General features: G+C 42.3%; 1 protein-coding gene across 1 annotated transcript in view; it reads right to left on the reverse strand.

Moving 5' to 3' along the window:
- The window catches only part of LOC126271618 (hatching enzyme 1.2-like), a 129,261-nt gene that overhangs the window by 26,923 nt on the left and 75,158 nt on the right, over window positions 1–27,180 (reverse strand). The window contains exons 7-9 of the mRNA XM_049974166.1: window positions 18,963–19,138; window positions 7,198–7,266; window positions 3,199–3,308 (exon numbers count right to left, since the gene is read on the reverse strand). Of these exons, the coding sequence (XP_049830123.1) occupies window positions 3,199–3,308; window positions 7,198–7,266; window positions 18,963–19,138 (355 nt within the window). The remainder of the gene's footprint in view (window positions 1–3,198; window positions 3,309–7,197; window positions 7,267–18,962; window positions 19,139–27,180) is intronic.

Raw genomic sequence — 27,180 nt, forward strand, 5'->3', positions numbered from 1 at the left:
AATGGGGGACAGATCCGGAGATCTTGCTGGCCAGGGTAGTTGACTTACACCTTCTAGAGCACGTTGGGTGGCACGGAATACATGCGGACGTGCATTGTCCTGTTGGAATAGCAAGTTCCCTTGCCGGTCTAGGAATGGTAGAACGATGGGTTCGATGACGGTTTGGATGTACCGTGCACTATTCAGTGTCCCCTCGACGATCACCAGAGGTGTACGGCCAGTGTAGGAGATCGCTCCCCACACCATGATGCCGGGTGTTGGCCCTGTGTGCCTCAGTCGTATGCAGTCCTGATTGTGGCGCTCACCTGCACGGCGCCAAACACGCATACGACCATCTTTGGCACCAAGGCAGAAGCGACTCTCATCGCTGAAGACGACACGTCTCCATTCGTCCCTCCATTCACGCCTGTCGCGACACCACTGGAGGCGGGCTGCACGATGTTGGGGCGTGAGCGGAAGACGGCCTAACGGTGTGCGGGACCGTAGCCCAGCTTCATGGAGACGGTTGCGAATGGTCCTCGCCGATACCCCAGGAGCAACAGTGTCCCTAATTTGCTGGGAAGTGGCGGTGCGGTCCCCTACGGCACTGCGTAGGATCCTACGGTCTTGGTGTGCATCCGTGCGTCGCTGCGGTCCGGTCCCAGGTCGACGGGAACGTGCACCTTCCGCCGACCACTGGCGACAACATCGATGTACTGTGGAGACCTCACGCCCCACGTGTTGAGCAATTCGGCGGTACGTCCACCCGGCCTCCCGCATGCCCACTATACGCCCTCGCTCAAAGTCCGTCAACTGCACATACGGTTCACGTCCACGCTGTCGCGGCATGCTACCAGTGTTAAAGACTGCGATGGAGCTCCGTATGCCACAGCAAACTGGCTGACACTGACGGCGGCGGCGCACAAACGCTGCGCAGCTAGCGCCATTCGACGGCCAACACCGCGGTTCCTGGTGTGTCCGCTGTGCCGTGCGTGTGATCATTGCTTGTACAGCCCTCTCGCAGTGTCCAGAGCAAATATGGTGGGTCTGACACACCAGTGTCAATGTGTTCTTTTTTCCATTTCCAGGACACTGATGTGCATGTTTATTTCTATTCTTTTGTAAAGCCTGTTTTACTACAAATGTTATCTGTATTATTATGTTTTAATGATGTATTTTGTACCTTTGTTATTGTATTCTTATGTTATAAAATTGTAATTGACACCAGTTCATCCCATTAAGTAACTTGTAAGTTACATTTCACTGCACACGTTTCTGTTGGTCATAGTATATGGAGAAGCAGGGACTGTTAGTGTTTGCATGCGTGTTGATAATTCAGCAAGAGACTGGTTAACACCATTGCTGGTGCAAAGGACAATTCCAAAAACTTTGTGCGTGCACAAGTGGTGGTTGATGGACTTCCTATATTCTCTACAAGACTTTTCGATGGTGATTGTGCACCTGCACAGTGGCAACAGATGGCTGCTGGCCACCTCTACAAGGAGTGAAGTGGGTCTGCACCTTCGATGGCCCACCAATACCATTATTTCTACAAGGACTGCAGTGGGTCTGCACCTCTGGTGGCCCACCAATGCCATACACTCTACCAGGACTACAGTGGGTCTGCTCTGTGATGACCTACCTACCAATATTCTTCAACTTCGACTGACTCTGCTATGGTTTGCTCTGTTGTGGCCCATTAGCTGTCTGCATGTCAAGAGTCAGCACTGTCTTTCCGTTGGAAGGACAACACTACTTCTTCAAGACTGTATGGAAATCCACTACTTCTGTGTGCATTTTCTTTTACTGCTCAGACTTCGAGAAAAACGCTGCAATTTTACTGTGATGAAGGATCAGGACTGTCTTTATGGACTGTCAGAAAATTTTTGCTTTTGACCAACATTGTATCAATAAGTGTGTGCATTTGATTTCTTTGTTATTTTAATTATGAATTTTTTTTTCAAATCTGTATTGGCCACTGTCCAAAACAATTTGTAAAATTTTTGTGGGGATTATGGGGGCTATGTATGTAGGCTGTTTAGGTTTTTTTTATTGGTAACGCCTCATAGTGCTCTGTATGAAAATCACTGGCTGTGCTGTGTGCAGTCAGTGGCTCGTTGGCATTGTTGTAATACTCGCCATTGTAGTGTTGGGCAGCTGGATGTTAACAGCGCGTAGCGTTGTGCAGTTGGAGGTGAGCCGCCAGCAGTGGTGGACGTGGGGAGAGAGATGGCGGAGTTTTGAAATTTGTAAGACTGGATGTCATGAACTGCTATATACATTATGACTTTTGAACACTATTGAGGTAAATACATTGTTTGTTCTCTATCAAAATCTTTCATTTTCTAACTATGCCTATCAGTAGTTAGTGCCTTCAGTAGTTCGAATCTTTTATTTAGCTGGCAGTAGTGGCGCTCGCTGTATTGCAGTAGTTCGAGTAATGAAGATTTTTGTGAGGTAAGTGATTTGTGAAACGTATAGGTTAATGTTAGTCAGAGCCATTCTTTTGTAGGGATTTTTGAAAGTCAGATTGCGTTGCGTTAAAAGTATTGTGTGTCAGTTTAAGCACAGTCTTGTACATTTTTTCTAAGGGGACGTTTCAAACAGATACAAAGTTTCTCGTCAGATCGAGGTAGATGGTGCAGTGTTCTTCACACTAGAATCCCGTTCGGGAGGACGACGGCTCAAATCCCCGTCACGTCATCTGGATTTATTTTATCCGTGAGTTCCCCAAAACGCTCAAGGCAAATCGTCCTTTGAAAGAGCACGGCGTACTTCCATCCCCCTCCTTTCGTAATCCGAGCTAGTGCTCCACCTCTAATGACCACGTAGTCGATCGGACGTGAAACTCTAGTTTCTTTTTTTTCCTCGTCAGAAATAGTACCTTTCTGTATCGGAAATGAGAGGGAATTCCAAATAAATTACGATCCGGTTGATGAAAGGAAAGAGGGGGAAAGCGATTACTTTTTCAGACACCTATTACTTATTACCTATTCCTTTAACACTAACACTCCTAAGTGCTGCTGTCGCCATCTACTCCCCATCGTCCATTTCATTACTCTCCTTTTTCTCCCAACAATTGAACGCCTCGACAAATGAAGCGCTCATTGAGCTTGCGACCCAACTTCCTCGATCATTTCTTGCTTTATAAGTTCTCAGTGCGCAATATTCGCTTCTGAAACAATCCACACGTGCGCCTCTGATCGAGTCGTGACTCACCTCGCTGAAGCCTCGCCGCTGGCCGATGGCGACTCGCGGGTCCCTGGGCACGATGGTGGGCGAGCGGCCGTCGCGCGAGAAGGCCAGCCTGCCGTAGTGCATCAGCGAGCCTGCAACACGCGGACGTCGCCGCCACTGTACGTCTCGGCAACGACTCTGAGCCCACGAAGGCAACGAACAAGACTGGGACGGACAGGTACGCAATAAACATAAAATTCCATTTCGTAAAATTCTATTTTGTTGCTTGTCAAGTGTGTTTTTCACTTGTAAAAGACGCAAGCAAAAGCACCAGACAGTACAAGCACTATTACCTAACTGCAGTGACATGTGCAAACCACATACTGTGAATTATGACTTTCTTGCTTTTATTGTTTATAAAGTTTCTAATAAGCGTTATGTATACCACGTACTGACTCATTCCACGATCGAGTAGCTTTGGTTAGTATCGTCCCACGAAGCCTACCGAGTAAAAATTAAAGAAAAAAAATTCCTGGCTATTGCAAAACAGACATAATGTCTGATGAGATAGCAGCAGTCAGTGATTGTATAATGTTACTTATAATCCGTGTAGATTGCAAAATATTTTATTCATGTGACCGGTTTCGGTTCATTCAGAACCATCTTCAGATCTGATATTTCAGTTCCAGGAGTAACCCGTCCAAATCCAGCAAGTTTCACATGCTGTGACGCAGCTGTGACTCCAGATTCGAGTCATTACTCGCATAAAAAATACGTAACCAGTAATAATGTACACAGCGTCAACTAGACTAACATTTCTGAAATATCATGTATTCATGTAATAGTAGTACACTACTGGCCATTAAAATTACTACACCAAGAAGAAATGCTGGTCATAAACAGGTATCCATTGGAAAAATATGTTATACTATAATTGACATGTGATTACATTTTCACTCAATTTGGGCGCATAGATGCTGAGAAGTCAGTACCCAGAACAACCACCTCTGGCCGTAATAACGGCCTTGATACGCCTGGGCATTGAGTCAAACAGAGCTTGGATGCCGTGTACAGGTACAGCTGCCCATGCGTCGTCAACGCGATACCACAGTTCGTCAAGAGTAGTGACTGGCGTATTGTGACGAGCCAGTAGCTCGGCCACCATTGACCAGACGTTTTCAATTTTAATGGCCAGTAGTGTATTTACAGTTAACATACTTCATCTACTGTAATCATAACTTACTAATTTTAGTAAGTTTACATCACCATAGATGAAGTACATTAACTGTACATAAAAATTATAGTAATAATAATAATAATAATAACAGACAAAATAATGGATACATGATATTCCAGAAATGACAATCTACTTAACACTGTGTTCAGTACAATCCTCGTTACGTCTTTTACACTGTGTTCAGTACTATCCTCGTTACGTCTTTTACATTTAGTTGTGTCTGTTTGGATGGAACAGATCGAGGTAAGGATTTGGGTAATGTCATCACAGCGGCTTTTGTTGCTGTACTACTGTCCTGCCAATACATCGAAAATTATGTAGAATGTTCGAGTATCAGATGTGCTAATTGCTTCTTTCCGCTATGTTTTAATCACTTCATTGAAACTCCACATTTGCACTTCGAAGACAAATAGGGGAAGAATGTACGACAACAAAGCAACTACTATTTTGCAAAACTTGGTTTTGTAACTACTCCATGCGGTAACTGGTATTATCTTAAGCAGGCGTTTAGCTTTTTGCTTCACTATATCTAACATATGAGTTTTGGGAATCCTTTTACAAGGACTTTTTCACAGAAACTCGTGCTTCTGAAGTCCATTCGCTATCCTTCAAGCTTCGATTGTGTGCAAATACAGAACTTGGAACACACAGAACTTCCTATTTTAAAATAATTTTTATTCGATTCGATCTGGGGAACTCCACTTCTAAGGAACGTGTGAAAGATGCAGAAACAAAACACCGTAACTTGGTAACAATTTATTATCAGAAACGTCCGTTACACAATAAAGCTTAACTCCATTGTACACTGACTTTTCATTACATCTTTAACATTTCTGAATCTTCTGGCTAGCTTACTTAGCGTCCTAGTCTACAAATACAAAAAAAAAAAAAAAAAAAAAAAATGCCTACGTCGTATCAACTGTCTCCTCCCAGAAGAGACATAATGGAAGCAATTTCAGATTAGAATGAGTCTACAAGATAACAACTTAAGCAGCATTTATTTCTCGCTATTGAGCATTATGTGTAAAAATACATAAAACATGCAAGCATAATATTGCGAAAACCTGCGGGATTCAAAGATTTCTCTCTTTTAACACAAAAATAAATGCGTCGATAAATGCGCTCCAGTGAAGATAACGATATTAGTTACTCACAGCACAAGAAATGGATGCACGAAGCAACTCGAATCACTCAACAGAGGAATGTCCACTGGACCTGACGGGATACCAACACGATTCTACACAGAGTACGCGAAAGAACTTGCCCCCTTTCTAACAGCCGTGTACCGCAAGTCTCTAGAGGAACGGAAGGTTCCAAATGATTGGAAAAGAGTACAGGTACTTCCAGTCTTCAAGAAGGGTCGTCGAGCAGATGCGCAGAACTATAGACCTATATCTCTGACGTCGATCTGTTGTAGAATTTTAAAACATGTTTTTTGCTCGCGTATCATGTCGTTTTTGGAAACCCAGAATCTACTCTGTAGGAATCAACATGGGTTCCGGAAACAGCGATCGTGTGAGACACAACTCGCTTTATTTGTTCATGAGACCCAGAAAATATTAGATACAGGCTCCCAGGTTGATGCTATTTTCCTTGTCTTCCGGAAGGCGTTCAATACAATTCCGCACTGTCGCCTGATAAACAAAGTAAGAGCCTACGGAATATCAGACCAGCTGTGTGGCTGGATTGTAGATTTTTTAGCAAACAGAACACAGCATTTTGTTATCAATGGAAAGACGTCTACAGACGTTAAGGTAACCTCTGGCGTGCCACAGGGGAGTGTTATGGGACCATTGCTTTTCACAATATAGATAAATGACCTAGTAGATAGTGTCGGAAGTTCCATGCGGCTTTTCGCGGATGATGCTGTAGTATACAGAGAAGTTGCAGCATTAGAAAATTCTAACGAAATGCAGGAAGATCTGCAGCGGATAGGCACTTGGTGCAGGGAGTGGCAACTGATCCTTAACATAGATAAATGTAATGTATTGCGAATACATAGAAAGAAGGATTCTTTATTGTATGATTATATGATAGCGGAACAAACACTGGTAGCAGTTACTTCTGTAAAATATCTGGGAGTATGCGTGCGGAACGATTTGTTGGTAAGGCGGGTAGCAGGTTGAGATTCATTGGGAGAGTCCTTAGAAAATGTAGTCCATCAACAAAGGAGTTGGCTTACAAAACACTCGTTCGACCTATACTCGAGTATTGCTCATCAGTGTGGGATCCGTACCAGATCGGGTTGACGGAGGAGATAGAGAAGACCCAAAGAAGAGCGGCGCGTTTCGTCACAGGGTTATTTGGTAACCGTGATAGCTTTACGGAGATGTTTAGCAAACTCAAGTGGCAGACTCTGCAAGAGAGGCGCTGTTCATCGCGGTGTAGCTTGCTATCCAGGTTTTGAGAGAGTGCGTTTCTGGATGAGGTATCGAATATATTGCTTGCCCCTACTTATACCTCCCGAGGAGATCAAGAATGTAAAATTAGAGAGAATGGAGCGCGCACGGAGGCCTTCAGACAGTCGTTCTTCCCGCGAACCATACGCGACTGGAACAGAAAAGGGAGGTAATGACAGTGGCACGTAAAGTGCTCTCTGCTACACACCGTTTGGTGGCTTGCGGAGTATAAATGTAGATGTAGATGTGGATGTCGATCAGAACATTCCATTTCCGATTAGCAGAGTTCGGTAGGAGCAGGCTTGAAATGCATAATTTTATATATGCTGTGTATAACTTGGAAACATCATATTACACAGTAAGATGAAAGCGCTGCTATCTGTCAGGTTTTTATACTAGACTTACCAGTGTCGTACGGCAGGCCGAGGCTTTGGACCATCTGCCAACTATACTTCTGGAAGTTGTACTCCAAACCTGAGACAAAGTAAAACAGGCAAAGATAGTCATGCTCACACTTTGTGTAAGTAGCAGTTAGATTATTGTTTTTAAGTTATCAGTGTTTAGGCTGGTATGCTGTGTTTCCTACACTTTCCTACCTTGGGTTGACCTCTTCGTCACTACGTAAATGTTACAACTACAACACTCTGTAATCTAAATACTTCATTTGTGTAGCCATAGCGTCAGTAGTTGTTTTGCAATTCTTGAGGGTATTTTTGTTCTGTCGTACAATGCGTGGCTTTTTTCATCAGACGAGTTTCGCTTCATTGAGCTAAAGCATCACCAGTGGCCTGTAATTAATATTGTAAGTCGGCTGTTTAGGTTTTTTATTGGTAACGCCACGTAGCGCTCTGTATGAAAAATCACTGGCTGTGCTGTGTGCAGTCAGTGGCTGGTTGGCATTGTTGCAATACTCGCCATTGTAGTGTTGGGCGGCTGGATGTTAACAGCGCGTAGCGTTGCGCAGTTGGAGGTGAGCCGCCAGCAGTGGTGGACGTGGGGAGAGAAATGGCGCAGCTTTGAAATTTGTAAGACTGGATGTCATGAACTCCTATATATATTATGACTATTAAGGTAACTACATTGTTGTTCTCTATGAAAATCTTTCATTTGCTAACTGTGCCTATCAGTAGTTAGTGCCTTCAGTAGTTTGAATCTTTTATTTAGCTGGCAGTAGTGGCGCTCGCTGTATTGCAGTAGTTCGAGTAACAAAGATTTTTGGTGAGGTAAGTGATTTGTGAAAGGTATAGGTTAATGTTAGTCAGGGCCATTCTTTTGTAGGGATTATTGAAAGTCAGATTGCGTTGCGCAAAAAATATTGTGTGTCAGTTTAAGCACAGTCGTGTATAATTTTTCTAAGGGGACGTTTCATAAGATATTTACATTATTATTTGCAACGACAGAACAAAAGTACCCTCAAGAATTATAAAGGAACTACGGACACTATGGCCACACAGCTAACTTTTTTTCGATGTAAAAGTAAATCAAAATGTAAATAACTTAAAGACCACTGATGATGCTTTACCTCAATAAAGAGAAGCGCATTTTTGTAGTTGCAACGACAGAACAAAAATACCCCCAAGCTCTGTAATCTCTTCTAGTCTCGGTTTACTTGCGGTATTTATCTCTCGCACTGCTCCTCCCAGTGCAGTTTAATATTCTTGGATACCACTAACCTTTCCCTTTTTCCGGTAGGTGTTCTGGATCTGCTTCTATCCTCCCCCACATATTCCCTTTAGCAGGTTGTCTATCCACTAAATTTTTTAACGCTCTTTGACAACATCACACTTCAAATGCTTCCAGTTCCTCATCCTCTTGACTACCAGGATCAGCTTCCACACGACGCTGTGCTCAGAACGGACACTTGCAGAAACTTCCTCAATCACACATCAATATATGATATCATTAGTGCTCTTTAACTCAAGAAAACTCTCCTGCTCTGCACCATCTGACTACTTATACCTTCGTTGATTCTGCTCTTCTGTGTAATCTCGATTCGTAGACTGGAGGATACTTACACAAATTGAGACGTTATCAGTTCCGATGTTAAGCGAGTTATTATGCTCCTTTCTTCTAGTCTTCATCACTTTCGCCTTTTTTCTGTCTATCCTTAAGCGACATGCCGCATAAAGTATGCTATCCATTCCTTTCAACAGGTGTTCTACTAAATCTTCCTTACACGTGCTATGTCGTCTGAGAACCTTAGCGTTGTTACCTATTACCCTAGAACTTTCAATTTGCCATATGAAACGCTTCCTGACTTCGTTTGTTTCTTTTTCGGCGCCCAGTGTAAACAACAGTGGTGATAAACTGTAATCCTGGCTTGCACACTTCTTAAGGTGAACCTGTCTCTTTTGACCTTCTATATTTACACCTATGTGTTTTGTATACGTTGTGTATTATTCGTCTGTCTCCACACTTTAGCCGCAATCTTCTAAGGACGGTGAATACCTTATTTCACCATACATTAACGACAGCTTCCTCCACATCAACAAATGCTAGGAGAGTATCCCTATCTTGTCCGCCTTCCCTAGCCGCGTGGTCAGTCAGTCTGCATGTCGTAACAGTTGTGTGCAGACCAGCCACTTCTCGTTGCTGTCTGCTGTCAACAACACTGCGATGGGTGAGTTAAGCGCCTTGCTATTGTAGACAGCAAGTACTCAATTCAAGGATTTTTTATGTATAAATGCTATGATGTCGCTACCAACACGAATACATATCTTGAAAGTGAAGTTAGACTCTAACTTTATGCGACCGGATCCTAGTTCCAAGAACCGATGAAAATCACCTTTGAAGACATAGTACGCATCCATGATTCACTTGCGAAACTTGTTGGGGACACAAAGCTGAACAATACTGAGCTCTGTGATAAAATGGTTGAATTTTGTGGAGGAGACAAGGAAATTCAAATATAGCGATGGAAACGCGAGTGAAGTTATCGTGATCCATGCAGGACCTATTCTCCGCACTATCTGGATCTGGTAACTTCCATCTGAAACAAGCGCTAAGCAAATAAATGCAGTGATTTCCCCATATAGCAAGGGGATAAACAACTTCGTCGGTAGGTGGTCCTTGCCCACAAATTTCCAGCTGCAAATGGTGTCAGTGCAGAGCTTCCCAGCTTGAAGTTCGCGAAGATGTGAAACTCCCAATTATGGCAACACTGACGTTAACCTACGCAACAGCAGCAAGAGATCACTACTCCTGCACTGGGATTCCAGGTCAGATTGTAAATGAACCGTCCTTTGATAAAAACTACTCGTAGAATTAAACGCAATCTTTTTTTTTCCTTTTTTTTACTCTTGGAAATCACTGAGCCCAAAGAGACAGCACCGCCTAAGGAGCACGAGACAGAAACAAACACAGTTTCCTAAGCTCAACAGGGAGCGGAAGAGAACAAATAATCCGATACTATCTCTGATGAAAATCACAACCCAAGCCAGCAATCAAAACCTGTCACAAGACAATCTGAAAACATAACCGGAAGTTCGTCTCCAAAAAAGAAGAAGAATTAGAAGCGACGTATATCCCACCAAGGCACTGAACACATGGCTGAACTACTATACGAGGAAGCTAAAAGACTACTAATTGCATTCGCAAATTGCAGATACGATTTTACAACGGCTACACGAACTACTACAAACATATGAAAATTTGTGCCGGACCGGGACTCTAGTAAACCGTATTGCCGTTGTATAATGTTAGTCGCAATACGTGAATGCAACATTGGTCGAAATCTACCGACACTGTAAACAAAGACGCTGCAGTAATGTAAAGCTAAAAGAGTCGGAAACAAACAAAAACGTTCAAATGTGTGTGAAATCTTATGGGACTTAACTACTAAGGTCATCAGTCCCTAAGCTTGCACGCTACTTAACCTAAATTATGTGTGTGAAATCTTATGGGACTTAACTACTAAGGTCATCAGTCCCTAAGCTTGCACGCTACTTAACCTAAATTATCCTAAGGACAAACACACACACCCATGCCCGAGGGAGGACTCTAACCTCCGCCGGAACCAGCCGCACAGTCCATGACTGCAGCGCTCCAAGACCGCTTGGCTAATCCCGCGCGGCGGAAACAAACAGATCGAGCAATTCTCTGACAAGGACAACATGACAACACGGGTGCTAAACGCAATTCAGAGCGAAGAAAGACTTTCCTCCTTAAATTCAACTTACAGGATGTTTGCAGGAAGGAAGGGCAGTGTGCAGACGAAACCGAGGAAACCGACGAGGAAGCAGGTGTGATGGACGTATCTGCAGCAATAAAAGAAGCGTTACCCTGCCATCTAATACTCTCCAATGGAACAGAAATCAGAAAGAGGAGCACCAAACCGTGTCTACAACGGCGAGTATTAACTCCACCCAGAGAAACAGTACATGAACTCACTACAAGCGAATAGCGCTGAGACTCTAAATATCATTAAAGTACATTCAGCTCTACAGTTAAATAATCTGCCTGATTTCTTATCCTCCGCAGAAATATACATAGGGTTGCTGCAGAAAAAAACTTGTATCCAATTAGAAAAACTAAGGGACTGTAATGCTATAACTAACCGAGGAAACAGAACGCACATGGCCACCCTCAAAAGAGGGGGAATACCATTTTTTTAAAAAAAGTGGAACAGCTCCCAGACAGTAGAAGAATCGACGGTACCTCCAACAAAAGCAGAATCAACAATATCTATGCACAGTCCAGAAGTAATAATAAGCACAAGAAAGTGGAGTTCTTTAAAGGTGAAACAGTCCCCTCTTTCGGAAAATCATATGGAAACACCATCTTCGCAGGAGATTTTTAACTGTGTGGAAATTATTCAGATAGTTAAAGGAGACGAAAATTAAATTGAGACGGGGAACTGGAATTTGGTAGCAGGAAAAGGAAGAGAAGGAAAACTAGTAGGTGAACTTGGACTGGTGGAAAGGAATAAAAGAGGAAGCCGCCTGGTAGAATTTTGCATAATTTAACCATCGCTAACGCTTGGTTTAAGAATCATAAATGAAGCTTGTACGTGTGGAAGAGACCTGGAGACACCGGAAGTTTTCAGATTGATTATACAATGATCAGACAGAAATTTAAGAACCCGATTTTAATTTGTAAGACATTTCCAGGAACAGATATGGACTGCGGCCACAATTGATTGGTTATGAACAGTAGATTAAAAGTGAAGAAATTGCAAAAGGTTAGGAAAGTAAGGATATGAGACCTAGTTGCATTGAAACAACCGGAGGTTGTTGATAGTTTCAGAGGGAGCATTAGGAAAGAGTACAGCAGAAGACGAATGCGTAACTTTAAGAGATGAAACAGTGAAGGCAACAGAGGATCAAATACATGAAAAGACAAGGCCCAGTAGAAATCGCTTGATGACACAAGAGAGAGAGAAAGAATTTAATAGATGAGAATAGAAATTTTAAAAATGTTGCAAATGATGTAGGCGAAAGCGAATACAAATGCCTAAAAAATGAGATTGAAGGGAAGTGAAAAATGACCAAGCAAGAGTGGCCAGAGGCCAAATGTAATGATTTAGAAGCAGCTGTATGAATATCAAGAGCTCATTTGGAGCCGGCTTCTGTGGCCGAGCGGTTCTAGGCGCTTCAGTCTGGAACCGCACGACTGCTACGGTCGGAGGTTCGAATCCTGCTTAGGGCATGCACGTGTGTGATAGCCTTAATTTAGTTAGGTTTAAGTAGCTCTAAGTTATAGAGGACTGATGACCTCAGATGTTAAGTTCCATAGAGCTCAGAGCCATTTTTTAAGCTCGGATTAAAAGCCAGTCCTCAGCAAAGAAGGAAAACTGAAAGGTGAAAGGAGTATATAGGGGGCATATACATGGAAGACGAACTTGATGGAAATATTACAGAAAAGGAAGTGGACGTAGATGAAAATGAGATGGTAGATATAATACTGAGAGAAGAATATGACAGAGCTCTGAAAGATCTATGTAAGTCGAAACAATGCCCCGGGGTAGGAAGTATTCCGTCAGAACTGCTTGTAGCGTTGGGAAAGCCAAACGTGACAATATTCTTCCATCTCGTGTGAAAAAAGTATGAGACTTCCAGAAGAATGTAGTCCAATTTCAAAGAAAGCAGTTGCTAGCAGGTGCGAAAATTACCGAACTATCAGTTTAATAAGACTTGGTTGCAGAATACTAATATGAATTCGGTACAGGAGAATGGAGGAACTGGTAGAAGCCAGCCCAGTTTAAGATAAATTTGGATTCCGGAGAAATGTAGGAACACGAGAGGCAATACTGACCATACGACTTATCTTAGAAGGTATATTAAGGAATGGCAGACCTACGTTTTAGCATTTTCAGACTTATAGTTTTGACAATGTTGACTGAAATACTTTCTTTGAAATTCTAAAGATAGATGGGGTAAAATACATGGAACGAAAGGCTGTTTACAACCTGTGCAGAAACAAGGCGGCAGATAGAATTAATCGGAAGGTCTTATGGGACCAAACTGCTGTAGTCATTTGCCCCTATATATGCTTACGCACTACTTAATCTAACTTAAACTAACTTACGCTAAGGACAACACACACACCCATGCCCGTGGGAAGACTCGAACCTCCGACGGGGGGAGCCACGCGAACCGGGGTAAGGTGCCCTAGACCGCTCGGCTACCACGCGCGGCAAGGCGGCAGTTATGAGAATAGAGGAGCATGAAAGGGGAGCAGGGGTTGAGATTGGTGTGAGACACGGTTGTAGCCTATCCCCGATGTTATTCAATCTGTACACTGAATAAGTAGTAAAGGAAGTCGAAGAAAAATTTGAACTAGAAATTAAAGTTCAGGGAGAAGAAACAAAAACTTTAGGTTTGCCGGTCACATTGTAATTCTGTCAGAAACATTAAAAGACTTGGAAGAGCAGCTGAACGAATGGACAGTTTCTTGAGAAAAAGATGTAAGATGAAAATTAAAAAAAGTAAGAAAAGGGTAATGGTACGTAGGCAAATTAAGTCAGGTGATGCTAAAGGAATTAGCTTAGGAAATGAGACACTTAAAGTAGTAGATGAGTTTTGCTATTTAGGCAGCAAAATAATGAAGGCCTACAGGATATAAAATGTAGACTGGCAATGGCAAGAAAAGCGTTTCTGAAGAAAAGATGTTTGTTAACATTGAATATAAATTTAAGTGTAAGGACGTCTCTTCTGAAGATTTTTGTCTGGAGTGTAGCCATGTGTAGAAATGAAACATGGAGGATAAACAGTTTAGACAAAAGGAGAATATAAGCTTTAGAAACTAGGTGTTTGAGAAGAATGTAGAAGATTAGGTGAGTCGACCACGTAACTAATGAGGAGGTACTGAACAGAATTGGGGAGACATAAAATTAGTGTCACAACCAGATGAAATGAACGGATGAAGGGATCGGTTGCTAGGACACATTCTGAAGCATCAGAGGATCATCTGTTTAGTATTGAAGGAAGTGTGGGAGGCAGCGGGGGTGAGGGGCTAAGAATCGTAGACGGACACGAAGAGATAACTACAGTAACCACATTCAGGAGGATGTGGGTTGCAAGAGTTATTTAGAGATGAAGAGGCTCGCACGAGATAGTTAGGCACGTAGAGCTGCATCAAACCAGTCTTCGGACTGAAGACCACAGTAACAGCAACTCAGTCTTAAGGACCAAATACTGAGCCGTAAAAAATGCGCAGATTTCAAGAAAAAATTATACACGCGGGAGAGTTTAACCGGGTATTCAGTCTTAAGGACCAAACACCTAACCTTAACAAATCGACGTAATTAGTCAGTCTAATCCGTGAACTGCATGATACACAACTCGGATTATCTTGTCGTATTCAAGAGATAAAAGTATTTGGCGTAGAAAGACGACGGAATTGTGTTATAATTGCCTCAGAGATCTGCACCTTCCAGAATAACATGTAATAGGAAATTATACAAAGATAAAACAAATTATAACAAAACTAATAACACTGAAGAGGCAACAAACAAAATAAGATCTAGACCGCTGACAAGATAGACGAAGATTAAATGTCGATACACCATCTGTTACGACAGATTCACTGAACTTAAACTAAAGGATGGGAAAATGCTCACGACACAAAGCGAAATTAAGACAGTCATATTAAACCAACTCATAGCACTAAAGACCAGACAATTCTTCGATGAAGATGCTCAGTACGTACGAACAGGCAACGAACGAAGAGAATTCGGTGCCGAGGAAATAGAAAACTTCACTATGGAAATTGATGAGAACGAGGTCGAAGACGCTATCTTACGAAGTCCAAAACACAAAGAAAGACTAAACTGCTGTGCAATTGTAAGGAGATAATAAATCTAAACAGCGGGATGCCGATTGTGGTCTTAGAGGAAATGATAGTCTCAGTACCGAAAAAAAAGAAAAAAACAGTTGGGCATCTAAAGGAAAAGAGCCTCTTGAATAGCGACTATAAAATTATGCTGCAGCTATAGTGAAAAGACTGAAAACTGCGATGGTCACAACATCCTGGGCCGTACCAAACGAGCTTGGGAAGAGACAAGAAAATCCTTCATAATATTTGTGAATACGGAGATATAATATCAATCATAGGACCTTTTCAAATAAAGTGCGCAATAGTGTTTCTAGAGTTAGAGAAAAAGTTTGAGGGAGCAATTTTTGCTTACCGCCATCTTCGCATGATGTGTCTCCCATACTGATTCACCAGTATCATAGAAAATATTTTATGCAGTGGTTTAGCCAAATAATAGTCAATGGACAACTAACACAGAGATAAAGAGAAACAACTCCATGCGAAAGGGATGCTCGATCTCCACGGCGCTTGTCGCCACTGCTTTCGAATCTTTGTCCGCCAGTGTATCAGAAAAATTACAAGGATTACATATGCAACGGAAAAATTGTCTGTAATGCGTATGCAGACCATATAGGCTTATTGGTTCGAAGCGAAGAAGAAGTATACACAGCTCTAGAGATTATATCCAAGTATAAATTAGTGTCTGAAGCCAAAATAAGTAAAAAGATTTCTGGAATAATGAACACTGGGAAAGGCATATGACTAGATAATGATGGTCGGCTAACTAAAATGTAGAAAATGAAGCGCCTATGTATCGACGTTCTGTAGTATCCTCCAACACACCATAAGTTCGAATTATCAGTGTTTTTTTTTATTGAAATCTGTGAAATGTGAACATATACAAAAAGGAAAACTGATTTCAGTAAAGAAACTCAACTGACGATGGCACAGATGTGGTGAAACATATTTCGGTCACATGAAGAAACTGTGTTTTGCATAGAAGGTAGACTTTGTATCGAGTAATTATACCATTTTAGATTGGTCATAATTAATATATTACTCCATCTTAATGTTGGCGTGTGTCGCGAAATGAATCGCGAGCGAATTTTGAAAATATTGAATATCTGTCGGTTGGTGGTTTACAGTTATAAAGTGCTCTGCGAAAGTGGAATGTGTGATGTCACTCTTTAGAGCTCTCGTGTGCTCTGTGTGCCTTGTTAGGAAATCCCTATTTTTACAGTTCGAATTCTGACGACTTGTGTTCCTTACGTAGGTCTCTGTGTGGGATTTTGGTAGGTGATAGGTAATCATGCGTTTACGTGTTTGTGTGTGTGTGTGTGTATGTGTGTGTGTGTGTGTGTGTGTGTGTGTTTTATTTCTCTTCTGTGTCCTGCGTCAGTTCTCTTAAGGCAGCAAAGAGTGCGTTGTTGCAAAGCGTTGTGTGTTTATTAATTACGTTTTTCCTTCCATTATAGCCTTTCGTATGTAATAATTTATTTCTAAAGTTAATTTCTGGTGTAAGTTGTTGTTGTGTTTTAGGATGTCAGATCAGTTTCGATATTTCTGGGATTGTGGGTTTCATTTACTATGCCTTCTGCCAACGCGGAATGTCTGCTTTTACTGTTTCGAGCTCTCATGTGTTCTGAGTAGTTTCTTCAAAAGTTTCTGCAAGTTCGCCCTATGTTCTGGGTTTGACAGGAGTTACATGTGAGTTGGTATATTCTTGCGTTGCTGAAATTGTCTGGAGTTCCTTTGTCTGATCTTCGTCTTTTTTGTAATGCGACGTTAGCTCTGAATGCTTCTGGAATCCCTAGCTTCGTCTTTACATTTCAGGTTCTATACGTTAGTTTATTATTGTTTATTATGTATATTACGTTAGTGTGTAGCATTTATTGTTTTTTTCTGACGTAATGTTGTCCGTTGTGTTGTCTGTGGATGTGTACTTGGGTGGCACTTTCATTACCATTCATGTTTATTTTGCTGTTGAGATGTTTTATGGTGTCTGCTTTGTACTAATTTTCAAAAGCAATTTGTCTGCTTATTTTTAGTTTATGTGTGTAGTTTAGGGGCTTGAGAGGCGTTATTTTTAGCCTCTGGAGCATGAGTGTGAAACTTTAATGTTTATGACTTGTTAGGTGGTTGGATGTGTTCAAAATGGCTCTGAGCACTATGCGACCTAACTTCTGAGGTCATCAGTCGCCTATAACTCAGAACTAATTAAACCTAACTAACCTAAGGACAGCACACACATCCATGCCCGAGGCAGGATTCGAACCTGCGGCCGTAGCGATCGCTCGGTTCCAGACTGTAGCGCCTAGAACCGCAAGGACACTCCGTCTGGCTAAGGATATATGTTATGTATTGATGGTAAATACGTCTTGGTTGTTGGTTCTTGACGCTTTGCGGTCCAGGAAACTTAGTTTGTGGAATACTATGTTCATGTTATTGTGCGTGTGTCTATGTGTGTGTGTGTGTGTGTGTGTGTGTGTGTGTGTGAGAGAGAGAGAGTAGGCACATAAAGCTGCACGTCTTCATTTGCCCAGACAACGCAGAAACTGAACACTACCTGACTTGTAGCGTGTAGTGTTGTGTGGTGTGAAGAGTCGCACGGCTTCGAATTCCCCGACGGCCTGGGGCTAGGGATGGGAAAGAACCGACCAGTTAAACCGATAACGGTATTATAGTTCTGAATAACCAGTGTTTTTCAGTGCTGTTTTAATAACAAAGGCGAACGCAACGAACAACAAACGAATGGAATAAGAAGAGACACAGTACTTCTGAGACAATTATATACGTGTAAACAAGTGGCGTGGCCAAGTAGATGTTAGGCGTATACATGCAGTGTGGGAGACTAGCCCTCTCTGGTCTATATCTCACAGTAGTCATCGGACATCAGATGTATTACAGAACGTGACCACCCCTTCACTTCGAATATTCTACGCAGTGCAGTATGAACGAAGTACAATGCTCGCTTTAAAAATTAGAAACAGAAGGAGCCACAACAAATTTGCGACATAATACGAAGAGAAAACTTAAAACCTAATAGTTCATTCATAGTTTACAATAAAAATATAAAGCAACTGATCTGCTGATTGTTTCGACACAGCATGCTTTTGTCTGATTTTAAGCCATAAAACTGACAAATTGACATGAAAAATACAAATCTTCAGCGTCAGTTGTCATCCTTCAGCATTGACTATTCGTAATGTGAAAAAAGTAGTGGTATGATCCTCGTTTATCATAAGGTTTTCGAGCCGAGTTTCAAAAAATTAGAATAAGAAGGAGAATATTGGTCATTTTTTGCAGTAGTCAATCACTTACCACACTTCAGCAGAGTGGATGGACTAAATTTTCTTTTATTTGACTAGTTTAGCATTTAGGTTCTGTGTATCTTGAAACTGAGGGAGTCAAAACTTTGCAATCTTTATTTGGTTTCTACGATTTTTACAGGAAATGACAGAAAAACAAACGGAAAATCGGTTATTTCAGAAACTTATTATTTCTAGCGGTTGGAACAGTCCGGTTAAAATGGCGTTGCAAACGACTTTGTCGCATTGGTAACACCGATTCCCGTCAGATCACCGAAGTTAAGCGTTGTCGAGCTCTTCTAGCACTTGGATGGGCCATCGTCCGATCTGCCGAGCTGTGTTGGCAAGCGGGCTGCACTCAGCCCTTGTGAGGCCAACCGAGGAGCTACTTGACTGAGAAGCCGACAATGGCCGGAGGAGCGGCGTGCTGACCAGATGCGGCCTACATATACGTGACGCCTATGGGCCGAGGAGGACACGGCGGTCAGTCGGTCGGTGCCCTTGGGCCTTCATGGCCTGTTCGAACGGAGTTTGGTTTTAAAAAAAATGTCGTTGAAAAACCCGATATAATCCAAATCCGGTTATTTCAGCAGTAACTGCCATCCCTACCTGGGACGACGTTACGCAGCAGCACGGTGACGTAGGCGTCGCGGTCTGCGCGGCTGTGCTCGTGCCAGAAGCCGAGGGCGTGCATCAACTCGTGCTGCACGACGCCCTTGTAGACGCAGCCGGGGCCCAGGCTCACCGTCTGCTCGCCGCCCACGCGCCCGATCAGGCTGCTGCACCTGCCACAGCGCACAGGGACCAGAGTTACTTGCCGTAGCGCTGCTGGCAGTTTCCGGCTCTTAAACCTGTAATCAAGTCTCACCGTCTCTCCTCTACTACTCAACCTGCGTATCGCAGACCAAACCATAAATTTAAGAAAGGTTCAGAAGCGGGGTAACAGAAAATCAGCAGGTCCAGATGGAGCACTCTCTGTTACGAGTATATAATGACAAAGAAGAAGGAGAAACATATGCAGATTTTCCAAAATCCTTATTAGCCAATTCAGATATATGGTAAGTGCGAAAGGCAATAATGTCTCTGTCAACAAAACTCTCAAGTCCAGAAACACTTGGTACACGTGTACCACCACGAACAATGGCTACGGTAAACCATCCGTTACCATGACCAAAGGTATCGTTTATATCTAAACTAAAATTAAGTCTACAACTGACGAAAACAGCAGGTCCATCCAGCAAAGCTTGTGCAGCGACAGACTTAACTGGAATACGATATTGAGAGTTTTGTTGACAGAGCCATTATTGCCTTTCGCACTTACCATATATCTGAATTGGCTAATAAGGATTTTGGAAAATCTGCATATGTTTCTCCTTCTTCTTTGTCATTATATACTCGTAACAGGAGGAAAATATCTGTAAACGAATCTGTATTTATTTGGGTTAAAGGTAAAGGTGTATGTGAATATGTAAAGTTTGTTGGTGATTGTAGTGTATATTTTCATAAATAAAGTTTTTGTTTGCAAACTGATCTGTAGCATGGCTGAGAGCCGGACAAGAGTACATCTAGAACCGGGGGGCTCGAGGAGGCAACAGCATGTTACGCCACAAAGGCGTATGTCCCAAGCGACTGGAAAAAAGTGCAGGTGACTTCAGTATATAATAAGGGTAAACGAATAGAGCTGCAAAATTACAGACCAATATCCCCGTCTTATATTTGCTGCAGTGTCCTTGAACATATTCTCAGTTCGAAAAAATAATAAACTTTCTCGACACTGAGAAGCTTATGTCCACGAATTAGCATGGTTTTAGAAAGCATCGCTCGTGCGAAACTCAGCTTGCTCTTTTCTCACATGATATACCGTGAAGCATGGATGAAGGATAACAGACGTATTCTATATTTATAGACTTCCGGAAAGTGTTTGGCACAGCGCCACATTGCAGATTGTTGACGAAGGTACGAGAGTATGGAATAAGTTCACAGGTACGTGAGTGGCTCGAAGACTTCGTAAGTAATAGAGCCGAATATGTTGTCTTCGACGGCGAGTATTCATCAGAGACAAGGGTTTCGTCAGGAGCGCTCCAGGGAGGTGTGATAGGACCGCTGTTGTTCTCTACATACGTAAATGATTTGGCGGACGAGGTGAGCAGCAATCTGTGCTTGTTTGCTGATGATGTTGTGGTGTACGGTAATCTGTCGAAGTTGAGTGACTCTGGGAAGGTAGAAGACAGACAAAATCTCTAGTTGTGATGAACGGCAGCTAGCTCTCATTGTAGAAAAATGTCAGTTAATGCAGATGAGCAGGAAGAACAAACCTGTAATGTTCGGTTACAGTAGTACTAGTGTCCTAATTGACACAGTCTAGTTGTTTAAATATCTGGGCCTAACGTTGTATAGCGATATGAGGTGGAATGAGCATGTGAGAACTGTGGTATGGAACGCAAATGGTCGACTTCGGGTGACTGGGAGAATTATAGGATAGCGTGGTTCACTTGTAAAGGAGACAGCATATAGGAAGCTGGCGCGACCTATTCTTGAGTACTGCTGCAGTGTTTGGGATCCGTACCAGGTCGGATTGAGGGAAGACGTCGAAGCAATTCAGAGGCCGGCTGCTAGATTTCTTACCGGTGGGATCGAACAACTCGTAAGTGTAACGGAGATGCTTCGGGAACTCAAATGGGCAGCTCTACAGGGAAGGCGACTTTCTTCTCAAAAAACGCTATTGAGAAACTTTAGAGAAACCTCATTTTAAACGGAATGACGAACGATCCTATTGTCGCCAACATACAACGAAGATAAGATACGGCAATTTAAGGCTCATACGGAGGCATACCTCACTCTATTTGCGAGTGGAACAGGAAAGGAAACCACTAGTAGCAGTACAGGGTAACCTCCGCCACGCACCATACGGTGGCTTGCAGAGTATCTCCGAAGATTTAGATGTAGTTAAGGACGAAAGTGCAGGTGACCCCCATGAACGGTGGACCTTGCCGCTGGTGGGGAGGCTTCCGTGCCATAACGATACAGATAGCCGTACCGTAGGTACAACCACAAAGGAGAGGTATCTGTTGAGATGCCAGACAAACGTGTGGTTCCTGATGAGGGGCAGCAGCCTTTTCAGTAGTTGCAGGGGCAACAGTCTGGATGATTGACTGATCTGGCCTTGTAACAATAACCAAAACGGCCTTGCTGTGCTGGTACTGCGAACGGCTGAAAGCAAGGGGAAACTACAGCCGTAATTTTTCCTGAGGGCATGCAGCTTCACTGTATGGTTACATGATGATGGCGTCTTCTTGCGTAAAATATTCCGGAGGTAACGTAGTTCCCCATTCGGATCTCCGGGCGGGGACTACTCAAGAGGATGTTGTTATCAGGAGAAAGAAAACTGGCGTTCTACGGATCGGAGCGTGGAATGTCAGATCCCTTAATCGAGCAGGTAGGTTTGAAAATTTAAAAAGGGAAATGGATAAGTTAAAGTTAGATATTGTGGGAATTAGTGGCGTTCGATTGCAGGAGGAACAAGACCTTTGGTCAGGTGAATACAGGGTTATAAATACAAAATCAAGTAGTGGTAATGCAGGAGTAGGATTAATAATGAATAAAAAATAGGAGTGCGGGTAAGCTATTACAAACAGCATAGTGAACGCATTATTGTGGCCAAGATAGACACGAAGGCCACGTCTACTACAGTAGTACAAGTTTATATGCCAACTAGCTTTGCAGATGATGAATAAATTGATGAAATGTATGATGAGATAAAAGAAATTATTCAGATAGTGAAGGGAGTCGAAAATTTAATAGTCATGGGTGACTGGAATTCGAGTGTAGGAAAACGGAGAGAAGGAAACATAGTAGGTGAATATGGATTGGGGGTAAGAAATGAAAGAGGAAGCCGTCTGTTAGAATTTTGCACAGAGCATAACTTAATCATAGCTAACACTTGGTTCAAGAATCATAAAAGAATGTTGTATGCATGGAAGAATCTTGGAGATACTAAAAGGTATCAGATAGATTATATAAGGTAAGACAGAGTTTTAGGAACCAGGTTTTAAATTGTAAGACATTTCCAGGGGTAGATGTGGACTTTGACCACAATCTGTTGGTTATGAACTGCAGATTAAAATTGAAGAAACTGCAAAAATGTGGGAAATTAAGGAGATGAGACCTGGATAAACTGACTAAACCACAGGTTGTACAGAGTTTCAGGGAGAGCATAAGGGAACAATTGACACGAATGGGGGAAAGAAATACAGTAGAAGAAGAATGGGTAGTTTTGAGAGATGAAGTAGTGAAGGCAGCAGAGGATCAAGTAGGTAAAAAGAAGGGGGGTAATAGAAATCCTTGGGTAACAGAATAAATATTGAATTTAATTGATTAAAGGAGGAAACATAAAAACGCAGTAAATGAAGCAGGCAAAAAGGAATACAAGCGTCTCAAAAACGAAATTGACAGGAAGTGCAAAATGGCTAAGCAGGGATGGATAGAGGACAGATGTAAGGATGTAGAGGCTTATCTCATTAGGGGTAAGATACATACTGCCTACAGGAAAATTAAAGAGACCTTTGGAGAAAAGAGAACCACTTGTATGAATATCAAGAGCTCAGATGGAAACCCAGTCCTAACTAACCAAAGAAGGGAAATCAGAAAGGTGGAAGGAGTATATAGAGGGTCTATACAAGGGCGATGTACTTGAGGACAATATTATAGAAATGGAAGAGAATGTAGATGAAGATGAAATGGGAGATACGATACTGCGTGAAGCGTTTGACAGAGCACTGAAAGACCTGAGCTGAAACAAGGCCCCGGGAGTAGACAACATTCCATTAGAACTACTGACGGTCTTGGGAGAGCCAGTCCTGACAAAACTCTACCATCTGGTGAACAAGATGTATGAAACAGGCGAAATACCCTCAAACTTCAAGAAGAATATAATAATTCCAATCCCAAAGAAAGCAGGTGTTACCGAACAATCAATTTAATAAACCACAGCTGCAAAATACTAACACGAATTTTTTACAGACGAATGGAAAAACTGGTAGAAGCGGACCTTGGGGAAGATCAGTTTGGATTACGTAGAAATGTTGGAATACGTGAGGCAATACTAACTTTACGACTTATCTTAGAAGAAAGATTAAGGAAAGGCAAACCTACGTTTCTAGCATTCGTAGACTTAGAGAAAGCTTTTGACAATGTTGACTGGAATACTCTCTTTCAAATTCTAAAGGTGGCAGGGGTAAAATACAGGGAGCGAAAGGCTATTTACAATTTGTACAGAAACCAGTCGTCAGTTATAAGAGTCGAGGGGCATTAGAGGGAAGCAGTGGTTGGGAAGGGAGTGAGACAGGGTTGTAGCCTCTCCCCGACGTTATTCAATCTCTATACAGAGCAAGCAGTAAAGGAAACAAAAGAAAAATTCGGAGTAGGTATTAAAATCCATGGAGAAGAAGTAAAAACTTTGAGGTTCGCCGATGACATTGTAATTCTATCAGAGACAGCAAAGGACTTGGAAGAGCACTTGAATTGAATGGATAATGTCTTGAAAGGAGGATATAAGATGAACATCAACAAAAGTAAAACGAGGATAATGGAATGTAATCGAATTAAGTCGGTCGATGCTGAGGGAATTAGATTAGGAAATTAGACACTTAAAGTAGTAAAGAAGTTTTGCTATTTGGGGAGCAAAATAACTGATGATGGTCGAAGTAGAGAGGATATAAAATGTAGACTGGCAATGGCAAGGAAAGCGTTTTTGAAGAAGAGAAATTTGTTAACATCGAGTATAGATTTTAGTGTCAGGAAGTCGTTTCTGAAAGTATTTGTATGGAGTGTAGCCATGTATGGAAGTGAAACATGGACGATAAATAGTTTGGACAAGAAGAGAATAGAAGCTTTCGAAATGTGATGCTACAGAAGAATGCTGAAGATTAGATGGGTAGATCACATAACTAATGAGGAGGTATTGAATAGAATTGGGGAGAACAGGAGTTTGTGGCACAACTTGACGAGAAGAAGGGACCGGTTGGTAGGACATGTTCTGAGGCATCAAGGGATCACAAATTTATCATTGGAGGGCAGGGTGGAGGGTAGAAATCATAGAGGGAGACCAAGAGATGAATACATTAAGCAGATTCAGAAGGATGTAGGTTGCAGTAGGTACTGGGAGATGAAGAAACTTGCACAGGATAGAGTAGCATGGAGAGCTGCATCAAACCAGTCTCAGGACTGAGGACCACAACAACAAGGACGAAAGGGTGTTAATGGTAAGATTGAGTGATAACATTATTATCCTTTGTTCAAGCAAGGTAGAATTGTAGCACTTGTCGAATGGATTCAACAGTCCACAGAGTTCAGAATATAGATTGTGGGTAAACCGAGGAAAGACGAAAATATTAAGTGTAGCAGAGATGAAATTAACGACAAACTTGACACCAAAATTGGGGACCATGCGCAGAACGAAGTAAAGGATTTCTCCTGCCTCGGAACCAAAATGACATATTAGAGTATGACACTACGAGAATTCGTCTCGCGATGCGACAGATGGCAGAAGGGCCCTTACATGTCAGCGCAAAGACCGAAGATAGCAAGGCTGGCCCATGTAAGCGGCGTGAAGGGCGGTTCCAGCCAGGCATTCTTGAGGCGGACGAGGAATACACAATGGTGTTTACGGCGAACGAAATATAAGATGCTTAATGCATGTTTCTGAAAACTATGTCACAAATCGTTCAAAAATGACGTAGTAAAACCAAATAGGCCATAAAAATTACAGCGATGAGACGAGTCCATTGCAACTTCAAGCAAAGTTCTACGATAAATATTAAGACTGCGTGGGCAACAGAAATTCATCGTATATCAACATACTATAGCTCCCTACTTAGCACTCATATACAACCGCTCGCTCACCGACAGATCTGTACCTACACATTGGAAAATTGCGCAGGTCGCACCAGTTTTCAAGAAGGGTACGAGTGGTAGGAGTAATCCATTTAACTACAGACCTATATCATTGACGTCGGTTTGCAGTAGGGTTTTGGAGCATATACTGTATTCAAACATTATGAATCACCTCGAAGGGAACGATCTATTGACACGTAATCAGCATGGCTTCAGAAAACATCGCTCTTGTGCAACGCAGCTAGCTCTTTATTCGCACGAAGTAATGGCCGCTATCGACAGGGGATCTCAAGTTGATTCCGTATTTCTAGATTTCCGGAAAGCTTTTGACACCGTTCCTCACAAGCGACTTCTAATCAAGCTGCGGAGCTATGGGGTATCGTCTCAGTTGTGCGACTGGATTCGTGATTTCCTGTCAGGAAGGTCCCAGTCCGTAGTAATAGACGGCAAATCATCGAGTAAAACTGAAGTGATATCAGGTGTTCCCCAGGGAAGCGTCCTGGGACCTCTACTGTTCCTGATCTATATAAATGACCTGGGTGACAATCTGAGCAGTTCTCTTAGACTGTTCGCAGATGATGCTGTAATTTACCGTCTAGTAAGGTCATCCGAAGACCAGTATCAGCTGCAAAGCGATTTAGAAAAGATTGCTGTACGGTGTGTCAGGTGGCAGTTGACGCTAAATAACGAAAAGTGTGAGATGATCCACATGAGTTCCAAAAGAAATCCGTTGGAATTCGATTACTCGATAAATAGTACAATTCTCAAGGCTGTCAATTCAACTAAGTACCTGGGTGTTAAAATTACGAACAACTTCAGTTTGAAGGACCACATAGATAATATTGTCGGGAAGGCGAGCCAAAGGTTGCGTTTCATTGGCAGGACACTTAGAAGATGCAACAAGTCCACTAAAGAGACAGCTTACACTACACTCGTTCGTCCTCTGTTAGAATATTGCTGCGCGGTGTGGGATCCTTACCAGGTGGGATTGACAGAGGACATCGAAAGGGTGCAAAAAGGGCAGCTCGTTTTGTATTATCACGTTATAGGGGAGAGAGTGTGGCAGATATGATACACGAGTTGGGATGGAAGTCATTACAGCATAGACGTTTTTCGTCGCGGCGAGACCTTTTTACGAAATTTCAGTCACCAACTTTCTCTTCCAAATGCGAAAATATTTTGTTGAGCCCAACCTACATAGGTAGGAATGATCATCAAAATAAAATAAGAGAAATCAGAGCTCGAACAGAAAGGTTTAGGTGTTCGTTTTTCCCGCTCGCTGTTCGGGAGTGGAATAGTAGAGAGATAGTATGATTGTGGTTCGATGAACCCTCTGCCAAGCACTTAAATGTGAATTGCAGAGTAGTCATGTAGATGTAGATGTAGATGTATCAACATCCGCTCTTCTTACTATATACTAATTGTACAGGGCTGAATGAGAAATCGTTAGGCTTTTTAATCGACTTCGCCGTTGCGTACCGGTTTTGCGCTAAAATTTACTATTTGTGAAAAAATTTAACACAAAAGAGCTTTTAACCGTCATAGGCAAAAGGCCATCATGGATGCCTATCTTCATACCTATATTTTACGAAGCTAACTTATTGATCCAATATAACAGACATCTTTTTCATTTTATCTTTTACAAATATCGTTTCCTTCCTTTTGAAGGATTTATCATATAGTATGTCACAGATAATAACAGTGACGATTGCGGTGGTCCATTGTCTCTACCTGTCGTATAAGTGGACTTTTCTAGACGAATGCACTTTCCGGAACGAGAAACAAATTACTCACTGTCGCCAACTACCCTTATCCCAACGACTATACTTATTCCAAATACTGTCATGATTTACTACTATAAAAGTGCGAAAGTTTCGCAAGGGGTCCCCTGATAAAAATTACACCAATAGCGCGGTCACATCAAGTGAAAGATCAA

The sequence above is a fragment of the Schistocerca gregaria genome, chromosome 1 (assembly GCF_023897955.1).
Source record: "Schistocerca gregaria isolate iqSchGreg1 chromosome 1, iqSchGreg1.2, whole genome shotgun sequence".
Lineage (NCBI taxonomy): Eukaryota > Metazoa > Arthropoda > Insecta > Orthoptera > Acrididae > Schistocerca > Schistocerca gregaria.